We start from the raw sequence: 16,500 nt of genomic DNA, 5'->3' as shown, positions 1-16,500 counted from the left end.
TTGGCCGCCTAGGGGTATTCAACCATTTAATCCTTTCGGGGTACCTTTATTAAATACTACAATTATATTGTCTTCTGGGGCTATGGTGACTTGATCTCATCATGCTATTTTAAATTCTAATTATAAAGAGGCTTTACAGAGGTTGATATTAACTGTTATGTTAGGGTTGTATTTTACAGGGTTACAGGCTTTTGAATATGTGGAGGCATCTTTTTCAATTGCTGATTCTATTTATGGTTCGACTTTTTTTGTGGCTACTGGGTTTCATGGGCTTTATGTTATTATTGGTTCCTCATTTCTTTCAGTATGTTTATATCGTTTATATAAGTGTCACTTTTCTCTTATCATCATTTCGGATTTGAGGCCGCTGCTTGATATTGACATTTTGTAGATGTAGTGTGGTTATTCTTATATGTATTTATTTACTGATGAGGAGGTTAATTTTTTAGTATAAATGTATATTTGGCTTCCAACCAAAAGGTCTAGAGTCTAGAAAAATTAATTTATATTTTAGTAACAAGTGTTTTATTTACCTTAGTAGTAAGGATATTAGTAATATTAGTAGCTTTATTATTATCTAAGAAGGTTGTAGTTGATCGTGAAAAAAGTAGGCCTTTTGAGTGTGGGTTTGATCCAAAAGGTAGAGCTCGATTACCTTTCTCCCTTCGATTTTTTTTTGTAGCTGTAATTTTTTTTAATTTTTGATGTTGAGATTACTCTTTTAATACCTTTAGCTTATATTATCAGGTTAACAAATATTTTTACTTGATTATTGGCGGGGTTAATATTTTTATTAATTTGACTTGTTGGTTTATATTATGTGTGATTAAAAGGTGCGTTGGAGTAAAATGAGTAAGAGTTGTAGTCAATTATGATTTATGATTTGCACGCATAAGGTATCGGTAGATCAAATTTATAAATTAGAAAGCGAAGATTCACGTTTAGTTTCGGCCTAAATTTTGGTAATAAGCCTCTAATTTGTTTTTAAGGTGTATAACATATTACATTTTCGCTGTAAAGTTGAAGAGTCTCTTCTAAAAATGTTCCCCCCTTTCTTAAAAGGGGAACATTTTTAGTTATTAAATGTTATTTCTTAAATTAATAAATGTATATTAAATTATTTGAAATTAAGATAAAAGAATAAGGTTTTTATTTCAGGAGGGGCAGAATATTTTTCTAAAGCACATATATATATATTACCTTATTTAAATAACAAAAATTAAACTTAGTATAAATAGAACGCAATCTTATACTAAATTTCTCTCAATATTAATTTAAGGCTACCTATAGGGAAAAATGTAGTAGAAGTACTCTTCGTCAGAAAAGAGTACTTTTACGTAACCTTTTTTTCTTGAACTAAGTTCTTATTATTTAGACTTCCGTTAGTTCTCTCATTATGTTTTGGTATATCTCAATCGAAGCTGATTCTTATAATATTTATATCCTGATAAATAATAATAAGAAACAGAAGAACTTAGATGCTAGAATCTTAAGGAAATGAAAGAGGTAGCTCAATGTAGTTATTTCTAAATATATAATGTTATATAAATTGAGAAAAATCAATATAATTTACTATAAATCAAGAATATGATAGCAATGTTTCAATAAATTATTTTACTGGGGGGCAGAATAAGACTAATCTTTTTAAAATTATATTATCGGTTAAAATTCTTAAAATTAAGTAGATGTATAAAATTATTTGGAATTAAAGTAAAAGTATAAAATTTATATTGGAGGGGGCAGAATAAGACTGAATTAGTATATATATACAAATAATTTAAATAATAAAAAGAATTTGTTTAAAATAAAGCATTATTTTATGTATTAGAATTAATTATACTTTTTTAAATTCTATTATATAAAACTATTGAGGAAGATTATCTTCCTCAATATTTTTTATAATATTTTAATGTATTTATACTAAAATATATTTTTATTAAAATAAATTGATTTAATTAAATTATATCTCAATGCAATTTGTTATATAAAGCAATGCTATATTAATAATATAATATAATTTTAATATTAATTAGATGTATATATATATTGCAAAGTTTAAAGGTTATTATACTTGATATAATTAGATATATGAAGAGGATTAATAAATTTATTTATATTAATTCTTAAAATTAAATAGATATATTAAATTATTTGAAATTAAAATAAAAGAATAAGGTTTTTATTTCAGGAGGGGCAGAATATTCTTCTAGAGCACATATATATATATATATATATTACCTTATTTAAATAACAAAAATTAAACATAGTATAAATGGAACGCAATCTTATACTAAATTTCTCTCTATATTAATTTAAGGCTACCTATAGGGAAAAATGTAGTAAAAGTACTCTTCGTCAGAAAAGAGTACTTTTACATAACATTTTTTTCTTGAACTAAGTTCTTATTATTTAGACTTTTGTTAGTTCTCTCATTATGTTTTGGTATATCTCAATCGAAGCTGATTCGTGTAATATTTATATCCTGATAAATAATAATAAGAAACAGAAGAACTTAGATGCTAGAATCTTAAGGAAATGAAAGAGGTAGCCCGATGTAATTATTTCTAAATATATAATATTATATAAATTGAGAAAAATCAATATAATTTACTATAAATCAAGAATATGATAGCAATGTTTTAATAAATTATTTTACTGGGGGCAGAATAAGACTAATCTTTTTAAAATTATATTATCCGTTAAAATTCTTAAAATTAAGTAGATGTATAAAATTATTTGGAATTAAAGTAAAAAAATAAAATTTATGTTGGAGGAGGCAGAATAATACTGAATTAGTATATATATACAAATAATTTAAATAAAAAAATAATTTTTTTATAATAAAGCATTATTTTATGTATTAGAATTAATTATACTTTTTTAAATTTTATTATATAAAAAATATTGAGGAAGATTATCTTCCTCAATATTTTTTATAATATTTTATACTAAAATTTATTTTTATTAACATAAATTGATTTAATTAAATTATATCTCAATGCAATTTGTTATATAAAGCAATGCTATTTTAATAATATAATATAATTTTAATATTAATTAGATGTATATATATATATTGTAAAGTTTAAAGGTTATTATACTTGATATAATTAGATATATGAAGAGGATTAACAAATTTATTTATATTATTATTTCTTAAAATTTAATAGATATATTAACACTTTCGCGCTATCTGGACACGCCGGCGCGTCCCGTTTCGTCTAACGCTAACGCATAGTGGACATAAAGTTGAGTCCTCTTTTAAAATATTTGTATAAAATTCAATTTTTATCCGATTTACTTTGGGTTTGTTTCAAACTGCGCGCTATGAGGCTCTCTTTCTCACCACTAGGCTGCATGGTACAATAATTTCATGAAAGGTGTGGATAACTTCGATCAAATGGTATTTTGTCCCAAACGGGTTGCAGGTGGGTGACTTTAGCCGTTTATACTGGTAATGCTTCCCCCATATCATGTATTATATGCATATGTCTGTTTAGGGAATTTTATTCCGATCAATATACAACCAAAAATAACTGTGTGCAACAAGTATAAACTTGACAAACATAACAAAAGTAAAAACATTTCGTGTGTGTTTGACGCTCACTGATATGTTCCAGCGTTGTTTTATATTTGGCGCTATTCTAACTTACGCTTTGTTGATATTTTTTACCTATGGGCACATAGAACATTCTATTGCGAACACATTGACACAAAAATGAATGACGTACATAGAAAATTAATGTCATGAGAGTGAAATAAGTATAAACTTTCAAAGCGCCGTGCGTCGTCCCGTCACCGATACCGGGTAACAATTTCACCACTTCCCACACTCTTGCGGGCTGGCCGCATCATTATTCTACGCTTATATTCATATCACCGTGTTGGGAATTTCATTGCGAGTCCATTGATACCAAAATTAACGCTGTAGAATAAGTGTGGAGGTGATTACAATCCCAAGAGTAAAAACATTTTGTTGCTGATGGGCGCTCACGGCGAGTCATCTTCGTAGTTATTTATTTGGTGCTGGTATCCCTATACGTTTCGTGACTTTTTTTACTGATGTTCTTCTAGAGAATTTTATTGCGAACACGTTGGTACCAAAATGAAATACGTAGCATGAGAACTAAGGTCAGAAGAGTAAAAAGAGTATACACATTTTTGTTTTTACGCTTAAGGGATAAAAACGCCGCGCGCACATTCGGTTGGCTGAGTGACCTTCGCGGAAAGCGCGAAAGTGTTAAATTATTTGAAATTAAGATAAAAGAATATGGTTTTTATTTCAGGAGGGGCAGAATATTTTTCTAAAGCACATATATATAATACCATATTTAAATAACAAAAATTAAACTTAGTATAAATAGAATGCAATCTTATACTAAATTTCTCTCTATATTAATTTAAGGCTACCTATAGGGAAAAATGTAGTAGAAGTACTCTTCGTCAGAAAAGAGTACTTTTACGTAACCTTTTTTTCTTGAACTAAGTTCTTATTATTTAGACTTCCGTTAGTTCTCTCATTATGTTTTGGTATATCTCAATCGAAGCTGATTCTTATAATATTTATATCCTGATAAATAATAATAAGAAACAGAAGAACTTAGATGCTAGAATCTTAAGGAAATGAAAGAGGTAGCTCAATGTAGTTATTTCTAAATATATAATGTTATATAAATTGAGAAAAATCAATATAATTTACTATAAATCAAGAATATGATAGCAATGTTTCAATAAATTATTTTACTGGGGGGGCAGAATAAGACTAATCTTTTTAAAATTATATTATCGGTTAAAATTCTTAAAATTAAGTAGATGTATAAAATTATTTGGAATTAAAGTAAAAGTATAAAATTTATATTGGAGGGGGCAGAATAAGACTGAATTAGTATATATATACAAATAATTTAAATAATAAAAATAAATTTTTTTTAATAAAGCATTATTTTATGTATTAGAATTAATTATACTTTTTTAAATTTTATTATATAAAAAATATTGAGGAAGATTATCTTCCTCAATATTTTTTATAATATTTTATACTAAAATTTATTTTTATTAACATAAATTGATTTAATTAAATTATATCTCAATGCAATTTGTTATATAATGCAATGCTATATTAATAATATAATATAATTTTAATATTAATTAGATGTATATATATATATATTGTAAAGTTTAAAGGTTATTATACTTGATATAATTAGATATATGAAGAGGATTAATAAATTTATTTATATTATTAATTCTTAAAATTAAATAGATATAATAAATTATTTGAAATTAAGATAAAAGAATATGGTTTTTATTTCAGGAGGGGCAGAATATTTTTCTAAAGCACATATATATATTACCTTATTTAAATAACAAAAATTAAACTTAGTATAAATAGAACGCAATCTTATACTAAATTTCTCTCTATATTAATTTAAGGCTACCTATAGGGAAAAATGTAGTAAAAGTACTCTTTGTCAGAAAAGAGTACTTTTACGTAACATTTTTTTCTTGAACTAAGTTCTTATTATTTAGACTTCCGTTAGTTCTCTCATTATGTTTTGGTATATCTCAATCGAAACTGATTCTTATAATATTTATATCCTGATAAATAATAATAAGAAACAGAAGAACTTAGACTCTAGAATCTTAAGGAAATGAAAGAGGTAGCCCGATGTAGTTATTTCAAAATATATAATATTATATAAATTGAGAAAAATCAATATAATTTACTATAAATCAAGAATATGATAGCAATGTTTTAATAAATTATTTTACGGGGGGGGGGGCAGAATAAGACTAATCTTTTTAAAATTATATTATTCGTTAAAATTCTTAAAATTAAGTAGATGTATAAAATTATTTGGAATTAAAGTAAAAAAATAAAATTTATGTTGGAGGGGGCAGAATAAGACTGAATTAGTATATATATACAAATAATTTAAATAATAAAAATAATTTTTTTATAATAAAGCATTATTTTATGTATTAGAATTAATTATAGTTTTTTAAATTTTATTATATAAAAAATATTGAGGAAGATTATCTTCCTCAATATTTTTTATAATATTTTATACTAAAAGTTATTTTTATTAACATAAATTGATTTAATTAAATTATATCTCAATGCAATTTGTTATATAAAGCAATGCTATATTAATAATATAATATAATTTTAATATTAATTAGATGTATATATATATTGTAAAGTTTAAAGGTTATTATACTTGATATAATTAGATATATGAAGAGGATTAATAAATTTATTTATATTATTAATTCTTAAAATTTAATAGATATATTAAATTATTTGAAATTAAGATAAAAGAATATGGTTTTCATTTCAGGAGGGGCAGAATATTTTTCTAAAGCACATATATATAATACCATATTTAAATAACAAAAATTAAACTTAGTATAAATAGAATGCAATCTTATACTAAATTTCTCTCTATATTAAGTTAAGGCTACCTATAGGGAAAAATGTAGTAGAAGTACTCTTCGTCAGAAAAGAGTACTTTTACATAACATTTTTTTCTTGAACTAAGTTCTTATTATTTAGACTTCCGTTAGTTCTCTCATTATGTTTTGGTATATCTCAATCGAAGATGATTCTTATAATATTTATATCCTGATAAATAATAATAAGAAACAGAAGAACTTAGACTCTAGAATCTTAAGGAAATGAAAGAGGTAGCCCGATGTAGTTATTTCTAAATATATAATATTATATAAATTGAGAAAAATCAATATAATTTACTATAAATCAAGAATATGATAGCAATGTTTTAATAAATTATTTTACTGGGGGGGGCAGAATAAGACTAATCTTTCTAAAATTATATTATTCGTTAAAATTCTTAAAATTATGTGGATGTATAAAATTATTTGGAATTAAAGTAAAAAAATAAAATTTATGTTGGAGGGGGCAGAATAAGACTGAATTAGTATATATATACAAATAATTTAAATAATAAAAATAATTTTTTTATAATAAAGCATTATTTTATGTATTAGAATTAATTATACTTTTTTAAATTTTATTATATAAAAAATATTGAGGAAGATTATCTTCCTCAATATTTTTTATAATATTTTAATGTATTTTTATACTAAAATTTATTTTTATTAAAATAAATTGATTTAATTAAATTATATCTCAATGCAATTTGTTATATAAAGCAATGCTATATTAATAATATAATATAATTTTAATATTAATTAGATGTATATATATATTGTAAAGTTTAAAGGTTATTATACTTGATATAATATGATATATGAAGAGGATTAATAAATTTATTTATATTATTAATTCTTAAAATTAAATAGATATATTAAATTATTTGAAATTAAGATAAAAGAATATGGTTTTTATTTCAGGAGGGGCAGAATATTTTTCTAAAGCCCATATATATATATATATATTACCTTATTTAAATAACAAAAATTAAACTTAGTATAAATAGAACGCAATCTTATACTAAATTTCTCTCTATATTAATTTAAGGCTACCTATAGAGAAAAATGTAGTAAAAGTACTCTTCGTCAGAAAAGAGTACTTTTACGTAACATTTTCTTCTTGAACTACGTTCTTATTATTTAGACTTCCGTTAGTTCTCTCATTATGTTTTGGTATATCTCAATCGAAGCTGATTCTTATAATATTTATATCCTGGTAAATAATAATAAGAAACAGAAGAACTTAGACGCTAGAATCTTAAGGAAATGAAAGAGGTAGCCCGATGTAGTTATTTCTAAATATATAATATTATATAAATTGAGAAAAATCAATATAATTTACTATAAATCAAGAATATGATGGCAATGTTTTAATAAATTTTTTTACTGGGGGGGGGGCAGAATAAGACTAATCTTTTTAAAATTATATTATCCGTTAAAATTCTTAAAATTAAGTAGATGTATAAAATTATTTGGAATTAAAGTAAAAGTATAAAATTTATGTTGGAGGGGGCAGAATAAGACTGAATTAGTATATATATACAAATAATTTAAATAATAAAAATAAGTTTTTTATATTAAAGCATTATTTTATGTATTAGAATTAATTATACTTTTTTAAATTTTATTATATAAAAAATATTGAGGAAGATTATCTTCCTCAATATTTTTTATAATATTTTAATGTATTTTATACTAAAATTTATTTTTATTAAAATAAATTGATTTAATTAAATTATATCTCAATGCAATTTGTTATATAAAGCAATGCTATATTAATAATATAATATAATTTTAATATTAATTAAATGTATATATATTGTAAAGTTTAAAGGTTATTATACTTGATATAATTAGATATATGAAGAGGATTAATAAATTGATTTATATTATTAATTCTTAAAATTAAACAGATATATTAAATTATTTGAAATTAAAGTAAAAATAAAATTTATGTTGGAGGTGGTAGAATAGGATTGAATTAGTATAATATATATATATATATATATATATATATATATATATATATATATATATATATATATATATATATATATATATATATCATTTAAATAATAAAAATAAATTAATCTAATTAAATAATATTAATACAATTTATTATACACACACACGTAATTGCTATATTATAATTGCATTATACATAATGGAGTTTCACCAATTCTTAGAAGATCAAAACTTCTCGTGCTGTAACACTTACGTATAATGAAATTTGAACGGAATTAAACCGCTCAAGAAATAAGTTAGAAGCTTTTTCTTAACCAATAAATTTCCTTTATAGGAAATAATTTCTATTTTTCCATTAACAGTGGAATACCTCTTTTTGGTTTCTATTAATATTTTCATTCATTTTAAGTTGTAGATTTATTATTAATTATATTTTAGTGAATTAAGTTTAATAAAGTTTGATTTTTGCTTTAGGCTTTGTTTTATAATTATTTAGTATATGTAAATTTTGGTGAAATATATTTGCTTAAAGTATAGTATATAGATATGCAATATTTAATATTATCAATAGGAGAAATCTTGAGTTAGTAAATTATAATAAGTTTGATAAAATCTTGTGCCAGCAATCGCGGTTATACTTGAAAATTTAATAAAGTATATTAGTAGAAGTTAATAAATTAATTAAAATAAGAGTTTATGTTTATAAAAAGTGAAATTGGGTTATAAAATATAAAGACTTATTTGAAAATTAAGGTAGTGAAGCTTAAAAAACTGAGGTATGAATTAGGATTAGATACCCTAGTACACTTAGATTTAATTTATAAATACTAGAATATTAGGAGTTATGTTCTTTAAAATTGAAAAATTTGGCGGTGTTTTAGTCTAGTTAGAGGAACCTGTTTTATAAACGATACAACACGCATTATTTTACTTATTTTAGTTAATCAGCTTGTATACCGTCATTATAAGATAATTTAGGAGAAAATATTATTGAAATCATAATCGTTTTCCCAACTCCAGAATAAATTTCAAAATCATAAATGTAGCTACTGTTGGCTTCAGCTAGCATGCAGAGCTTTATTCCATATTTATCTGGTTTATTGGGATTATAGGTCTTGAAAGATAGACGGCCACGCCATGGCATTGTCCCTTCATTCAAACTCAAATTTTTATTGGGAATGTATATTGTTTTGAATCTATTTAGGAGATATTGCATAAGTGAGCGAACTTTGATAAGTTTGTCAACTCCTTGGCCTTGTGGTATGGACTTATTGTTATAAACATGAAAATATCTAGCACTCATTTCAAATCGTTTACCAGTCATAAAGGTGTTGAAACAAAGTAAGTACCAGAATCTGCCTGTTTGCCAATACATTCTAAGTCTTTGCAACGGGCATATACCCATCAAGATCGTCAGCCCCAAATATCTGGCAATTTCTTTCACTGTCACTGGTTCCCATCTGTTCTTTGTCTTTTGCCCAGTACGTGCCCTACTTCGGGAAGCATACAAATTAGTTTCATAGGCAATATATTTCAACAATTTTTGAGTCAGAAAGAGTTGAATAAAACCAAGAACAGTGGTAGGTACAGGAACAGTCAAGCCTGGTGTACCTGTAAAATTGTCCACAAAGGGTGCAGTATTGTCACTACACCACCCTTCATCAGAATCTGTTGGTACTGGGGTACGTGTGGTATGTCTGGCTCTGGCACGAGCTCCAGTACCGCGCCGTGCACGAGTGGCAGTCTCAACCTCAGACTCCTCACTTTCATCACTACCCAAATCTTCATCGGCCGTCTCTGTTTCTAAATGTTCACTACTTTCATCAGTATCAGTACCGATATCAGTTTCCTCACTAGATGACCCAGACAAGTCGTCAAATACAGCCTGAAACAAGGTGGGAGTTAGTCTCTCTCGCTTGTACTTCTCCTGCACACTACTTAGCTTCTCCTTATCACGACTTTCTTTCGCAATTTTCTTCCTGGAAGGGCCTTGTTCATGATCACTATCCATCGTGGAGTAAGCGTAGATAGTGTCTAAAGCCGCAGTAAGAAATATATCCACAGAAAATAGCCGAAATGTTCACACGTTTGAGACACGAGGGGAGGCGACACTGGTCACAACAGTAGAGCGAAAACAATGGGCCTACGGTGTGTGCCGCGCCACGAGGTACAACAAAGAAAATGGGAAGACATTGGCGCGCATTTTAAAGCCAGTCCAAAAAAAAATCGGATAAAAACCTGATTTTTGGCAATTATTTTAGTAGACGACGCAGCATTGCATCGTTACCTAGATTACCGACAGTAAACTAATGACGCAAAGCTGCGTCGTTACCGGACGAATTAATTAAAAATGAAGGTAGTGACAATGTGGATGGTAATGATCATGATAATTATATAGATGATAATGGTAATGACGATGATAATATAAATATGATAATGATTTTAACTATGAAGTTGTAAGTAAACATTAACAAAATCATAATGATGACTGAACGTCTTGATTTGCAAAGCCTTGTAAAACATTAAGGAAAGAATGTTCTTGTGTAGTCATACTGTTGTTGTCGGAAATTTCGACACTAACTACTAATTCCTAGTATATAGAGCATATGCAATCATGTCAGGCAAATATTAACGCTAACTAACCCTAAATAGCTTAGTGAGTCATTCAAAGAATTTTAGATTTTGTGGTTTCTCAAAGAAAATAGGACATTTACCACATCAGAAAATCTTTATTTACCTATAAAGTAATCTTAAAACAGCAGACCGATGACTGTATATAATACAAAACACCTTCTAGCATCTCATAAAATTAGTTACAAACAAAATATTAAATAAATATAATATATGAAAATGAAATGTGAACCGTTTTTGGACGTGTCCTAGCTGGAAGAGGAGGAGGACGACACATGCACAGAGACTGGCGCGTCGTCACCATTAAGAAACTTGTCCGTGAGACACAGGCTTCGCTGAACTACCATTCATCGAATACCACAAGATTTTTGGAGCCACAATGAGTAGCCACCTCACTACTTGGTGGGTCCTGACAGCTGAGAGAACAACACTCGGGTTTCATAGTCCATGGGTCCGGGGGTTCGATCCCCGGTGGAGGCAGAAACAAATGCACAGCTTTTTTCACCTGATGCACCTGTTCACCTAGCAATAAATAGATACCTGGGAGTTAGACAGCTGCTATGGGCTGCTTCCTGGGTGTGTGGAAAAAATACAAAATAAATAAGTTGATTGATTGACAGTTGAGAAGCGGACCCAAAGAGCCACAGCTCAACCCTGCAAACACAACTCGGTGAGTACTTGTTGAGAAGTGCCTAGTTTCCATTTTGACCTCTTACTAACTAAATTCAGGCCTGATAATATTAGTATTGACTTTACGACAATCGACTTGACTGGACGACAATCGACTTGAGAATGGTCCAGGATGGACCGAAACGTCGTCGTCCCTACACTTTCTAGTGCGTGGTCTGGTCAACATATTTCAGCCACGATATTGTGACTCATCATCTACTAAAAACAAATCATTATAGTAATATGCATCATTATTCCCTGATCTCGGGAAAATTAACGTAAATTTTCTTCTATCGATAATTTGCTCGTTCTTGCATAAAACAGACGATTTTTTGTAAAGTGTATCCAAAGTCTTCCAAAGTATCTCAAGCCTCGGTCTTTTACAATAGTAAGTGTAACTATCCATTTCTTCAGTATTCCCCAACGCAGAGCTCCTCTCACTGGCGATGACACAAACCACGACTCTCCATACCTATGGCCCTCACTGGTACCATCTTGGGAACACAACATAAAATTCTGTTCCGCTTCTGTACAACTTACATTCACAGCCAACTAGACTATTGCTGCCAGGCATATGCGTTTGCTATGCCTACTAACTTTCAGAGCCCTGAGGCCATACAAAACAAAGCCATGCGACTGATATGTTGCACAATGCGTTCTCCTATCCTCAGCCTTCAGGGGGGAAACGGACCTCAAAAGCTTCGCCACAAGACAAGACATAATGTGTGCCAACTATCTGTCACCTTGTACCACTGCACACCCGACACACCCATACAAATTAAAAGTAATTCAACAGATAGCCTTCATAACCCCCGCTTTCCCCCACCAATCACTCGCAACCTTTCTTCTCAAGGGTTACAAATAACTTCATAAAGCTCACTTTTCTCCAAAACTGTGAAATCCAACTTGCTGTCCTTCCCAATTCCACCTTGGCATTATAGAACTCCTAAAACATGAACACAACTGGAAGTCAACATTTCAAATTCTGCACCAAACTCAGCCATAGCCTCAGTCTTTGTCTCAACAATGAAAAACGCTACTCAAAAACCACAGTGATTTACACAGTAAAATCTCACATCCTCATGAAGAACGCACCCTCGGTCACCAGCACTGTATGGATCCCACAATACTACCTCGAGCATTGATGGCAGTTACCAAATCAATTATCTATTTTCACAGGAGTTGCGCCCTAGCATCCATGGAGTGAGGACGTCTTGCCGACCCTCCCTGGTTGTTGGGGTTGTTGGCTGCTTTGGTCGCCAGGTGGTGTGTGACGTGCTTCGTATCCCGGTGGTGGCTATCTATTGTGTGGAGCTTGTAACAGTCCACCGGGTTGTTCTCAAGTTCATGAGGGAGGAGGAGTACCGTGACTTCCTCCGTCGTTACGAAAGGGCATATGTTGCCGTTGCCGGGTGGTGCCAGCTCTGTGGCAATTTCGGACCGTAGTGGTGCCCTGACTTGTGTCAGTGTCCATGGGGCACCCCTGGAGTTTCCCGAAGACCTCCTCCGGCATTACTTCGGGAAGTTTGGTGCTGTTGTAAACGTGTGGGTGAACATGCTCTCCTCGAGGAGGTATGCAGGAAAGCGAATGAACGTTCGTACTTTGGGAATGCGCCTGCGGTCGGCTGTACCATCTTCTGACCGGCTTATGGGATACTACGTCCTGGTGTATTATGCCCGGCAACCACATACCTGGTTCTAGTGTGGTCTGTTGGGACATCAGGCTGCTGGGTGCTCTGCGGCCCCGGTGGCTCCCGTCAACTTGTTCTGGGAAGAGGATTTCCCGCCGCTCCCTCTGGAGGAGGACTCCAGGGATGAGGAGGTGCCTGGTGTGGTTCCTGCGGCGGTTACAGCTGTCGCTCTGTCTGGCCCTGGTCTGTCTGCCCCACCGGTAAGCTCTGGGGACCTAGGGGCACCTGCTTCAGATCTTTACTGTTCGGTGGATGTGGAGATGCTTCCGCATCCGGTTGCTTCCATGGTGGCCTTGGATGATGCTGTAGGGGTGGTGCCTGCATCTCCTGCAGACAAACGTGTGCTTCCCAGGGCTGTCAGGGAGGTGGTGTGTGTGCCTCCGCCCACGCCCTCTGCCTCATCGCCTCTGGTAGTTTCCTTGCCGACGCGTGCCTCTTCTCCTCTGCCGGTTCCGTCGCCCTCGCTGGATGCCTCACATGTGCTGGGCCCTTACGCCTGCTGTGTCTCTTCCTTCTCCGAATCCGGTCTCCTTGGATGGTAGTGTTTTTTTGCCCCGCGTCGTCGAGGCTGCAGTTCTGCGTGGTTGTGCTGCCCCAGCTTTGGGGCCTCCTGCCGATGTTTCTTCTGGGGCACCGCTTGTCGGGGGTGACAGTTCCGACGACCAACGGCCTATTTCTAAGCTCCGTCGTTCGGCTCGGGATGCGTCACCTCACCGGACGTGGGCGGAGGAGGGTGATGCCATGAATGATAATGCTGTGGGCGACGATGTGCTGCCTCCTGTGGTGCCTTCTGTGTTGGACACTGTGCCCCCTGCTGGTGGGTCTCCTCAGTGGGCCGTTGCCCCTGGTGCCCGCGACCTCGTCGTAGTGTTGTCGAAAGATGTGCGGCGGGGGGACTCTGCTCCTGTTCCGGTTGGCGGAGGCCCTGAGGCGCCTGCGGTGCACCCTCCGCGGGGCTCGGTGCGATGCCTGGCGTAGAACGAATGCGCGCCCTCGTGTGGGGCCTGATGGGCGGCCTCCGCCTGCTGTTCCGGTATCTCCTGCTTCCGCGGCGGCGATGCCCCTGCCTTTCTTGTCGGGTAGGTGGCGCCCGCTTCCGCCGGATGTGGTGATTCCCAAATATATGAAGCACCCGCAAGTTCGTAAGAGCCGTGCCTCCACGGAACTGGAGTATTTGGTATGGGAGGCTTATAAGCGGCGGTATCCACAGTATACATACCCTGAGATATATCCTCCTGTTTGACTTTTGTGTGTTCTGTGTGATTGACTGTGTGGTTGGGTGTGGATCTATACTTGCCGATTTGTGTGGCTGGTTGTGCTATTGTGCTGCTGTAGTGGTGTGTTTCGTGTGGTAATCGTTTATTGTATGAACTTGTGTCCTTCCGGCCTTTTGGTCGTTTGCATGTTTTGTGCTTTTTGTTTTTCTGTATTTTCAGTTCTCTGTGTGGTTCTGTTTTTTTGTTATAAATGCCTTGTGTTTCTTACCCGGGTATGTGTCATGTATTCCTTTTGGCTTTGTCTATAGTTCATATTATGTACTTGTGTCCTTCCGGCCTTTTGGTCGTTGGCATGGTTTTTGTGCTTTTTGTTTTTCTGTCTTTTCAGTTCCCTGTGTGGTTCTGTTTGTTGTTCTTATTGCCTTGTGTTTTTTGCCTTAGGTGTGTGTGTGTGATTATTTCTTTGTCCTTGATATTGCTTTATTCTTTGTACATATTTTATGCTATTTATGTTCTTACGGGTGGTTTTTGGATTTCATGTTCATCTGTTGTAACTTTAGTTTTTTGCTTGTATATTTTTGTTATTGTACTTATGTCATTTATTTGTTGTGTATTGTATGCGTATTATGTCCCATGCTGTTTTGGGTTTCTTGGCTTGTGTCCTGTGTTCTTTCCTGTGATCTATTGTTTGTATTTTGTGTCTGTTTTTCTGGTGTTTGCTTTATTTCATGTGTTAGCTCGATTGTTTGTATTTATCTGTTATTTTGTACTTGTTCCCTGTTTTTGTACTTTGTTTTTTTCCGTATCAATAACAAAACAAAATATGATTTTTGCAAATAGTTGTTATGTTGTTCTTGCCTTTGTTTCTTTATATGTTAATGTATTGTTTCTTTTATCTTTCGGGGTGATATTTGCCCTATTGTACTGTCTTTTGTATCTTGTGTTTGTTTAATGGCTTGTTTGTTATACGATTTTATGTTTTGTTGTTGGCCCTTCAGGCCAGTATTTATGTGCATTACTTGTTACCTTGTCTTTGTTTTATTGTACTTATTAGCATGCTTTGCATGTAAATATAAAAATAAAAATAAAATTATTTTCACAGCCGAATTATATGCCTTATACTAAACTCTACAAATAATAACAACCTTACCATAAGGGATATATGCAATCTGTAGTGATTCCAAGAGTGCGACTCAAGTAGTTATGTACTCCCCCACAAAGTGCAAAGAGTTTTTCCACTTATGCCATCAACTTCTCCATGAGCACCAATTAAAAGGTTACGTCATCTCTATCCAATGGATCCCAGCTCAATTTTTTTTTATTTTTATTTTTACATGCAAACATGCTTATAAGTACAATAAAAGGAAACAGTCACATCATAAAACAGAACAAAAAGACAAAGCACAAACGGGCAAAACTAAGGAACAAAAGTACTAAACACAATAACGCCGGCCGGAAGGGCCGATCACAAAACAACAATAATTACAAACAGAATACAATAATTAAGTGAAACACAGCAGAATACAAAACAGAAATAACACCAAAACCTGAAACATACAGAACAAGGCTACCAGCACTGCAAACACACACGGAGAGGCACCAACATAAAAACAAAAAATAAATAATAAATAAATAACAATACAACAACATAATTATACAATAAACAAAAAGGAAAAGCTCAACTGCAAAACTTGACAAAAAGCATAAACCCAGACCAGGTCACGCCAACAGCCTGAAGGGCACTCAACACCACACAAACAAGCGCACAAACAGCATCATACAACCATAAAACCACAAAGCATAACATAAACACATGACACCCACAACCAGACACACACAAACCAAACCCCGGACCGCACAGGAACTGGACA

The 16,500-nt window shown here is 32.1% G+C and overlaps 1 protein-coding gene across 1 annotated transcript; it reads right to left on the bottom strand.

Annotated features, from left to right (window-relative positions):
- Positions 1-9,361: 9,361 nt before the first annotated feature.
- On the bottom strand, positions 9,362-10,432 carry LOC138357136 (piggyBac transposable element-derived protein 4-like). The gene has a single exon (XM_069313785.1). The coding sequence runs from the start codon at positions 10,430-10,432 to the stop codon at positions 9,362-9,364; it is 1,071 nt and encodes a 356-aa protein (XP_069169886.1).
- Positions 10,433-16,500: the final 6,068 nt, after the last annotated feature.

This window comes from Procambarus clarkii, chromosome 76 (assembly GCF_040958095.1).
Source record: "Procambarus clarkii isolate CNS0578487 chromosome 76, FALCON_Pclarkii_2.0, whole genome shotgun sequence".
In the NCBI taxonomy this organism is placed as follows: Eukaryota; Metazoa; Arthropoda; class Malacostraca; order Decapoda; family Cambaridae; genus Procambarus; species Procambarus clarkii.
The sequence above is the reverse complement of the archived record's forward strand: the minus strand, read 5'-3'. Positions and strand labels throughout refer to the sequence as shown.

Bases quoted from the DNA above. Each gene is read 5' to 3' on its own strand.
- LOC138357136 (XM_069313785.1), bottom strand. From the start codon at position 10,432: ATGGATAGTGATCATGAACAAGGCCCTTCCAGGAAGAAAATTGCGAAA.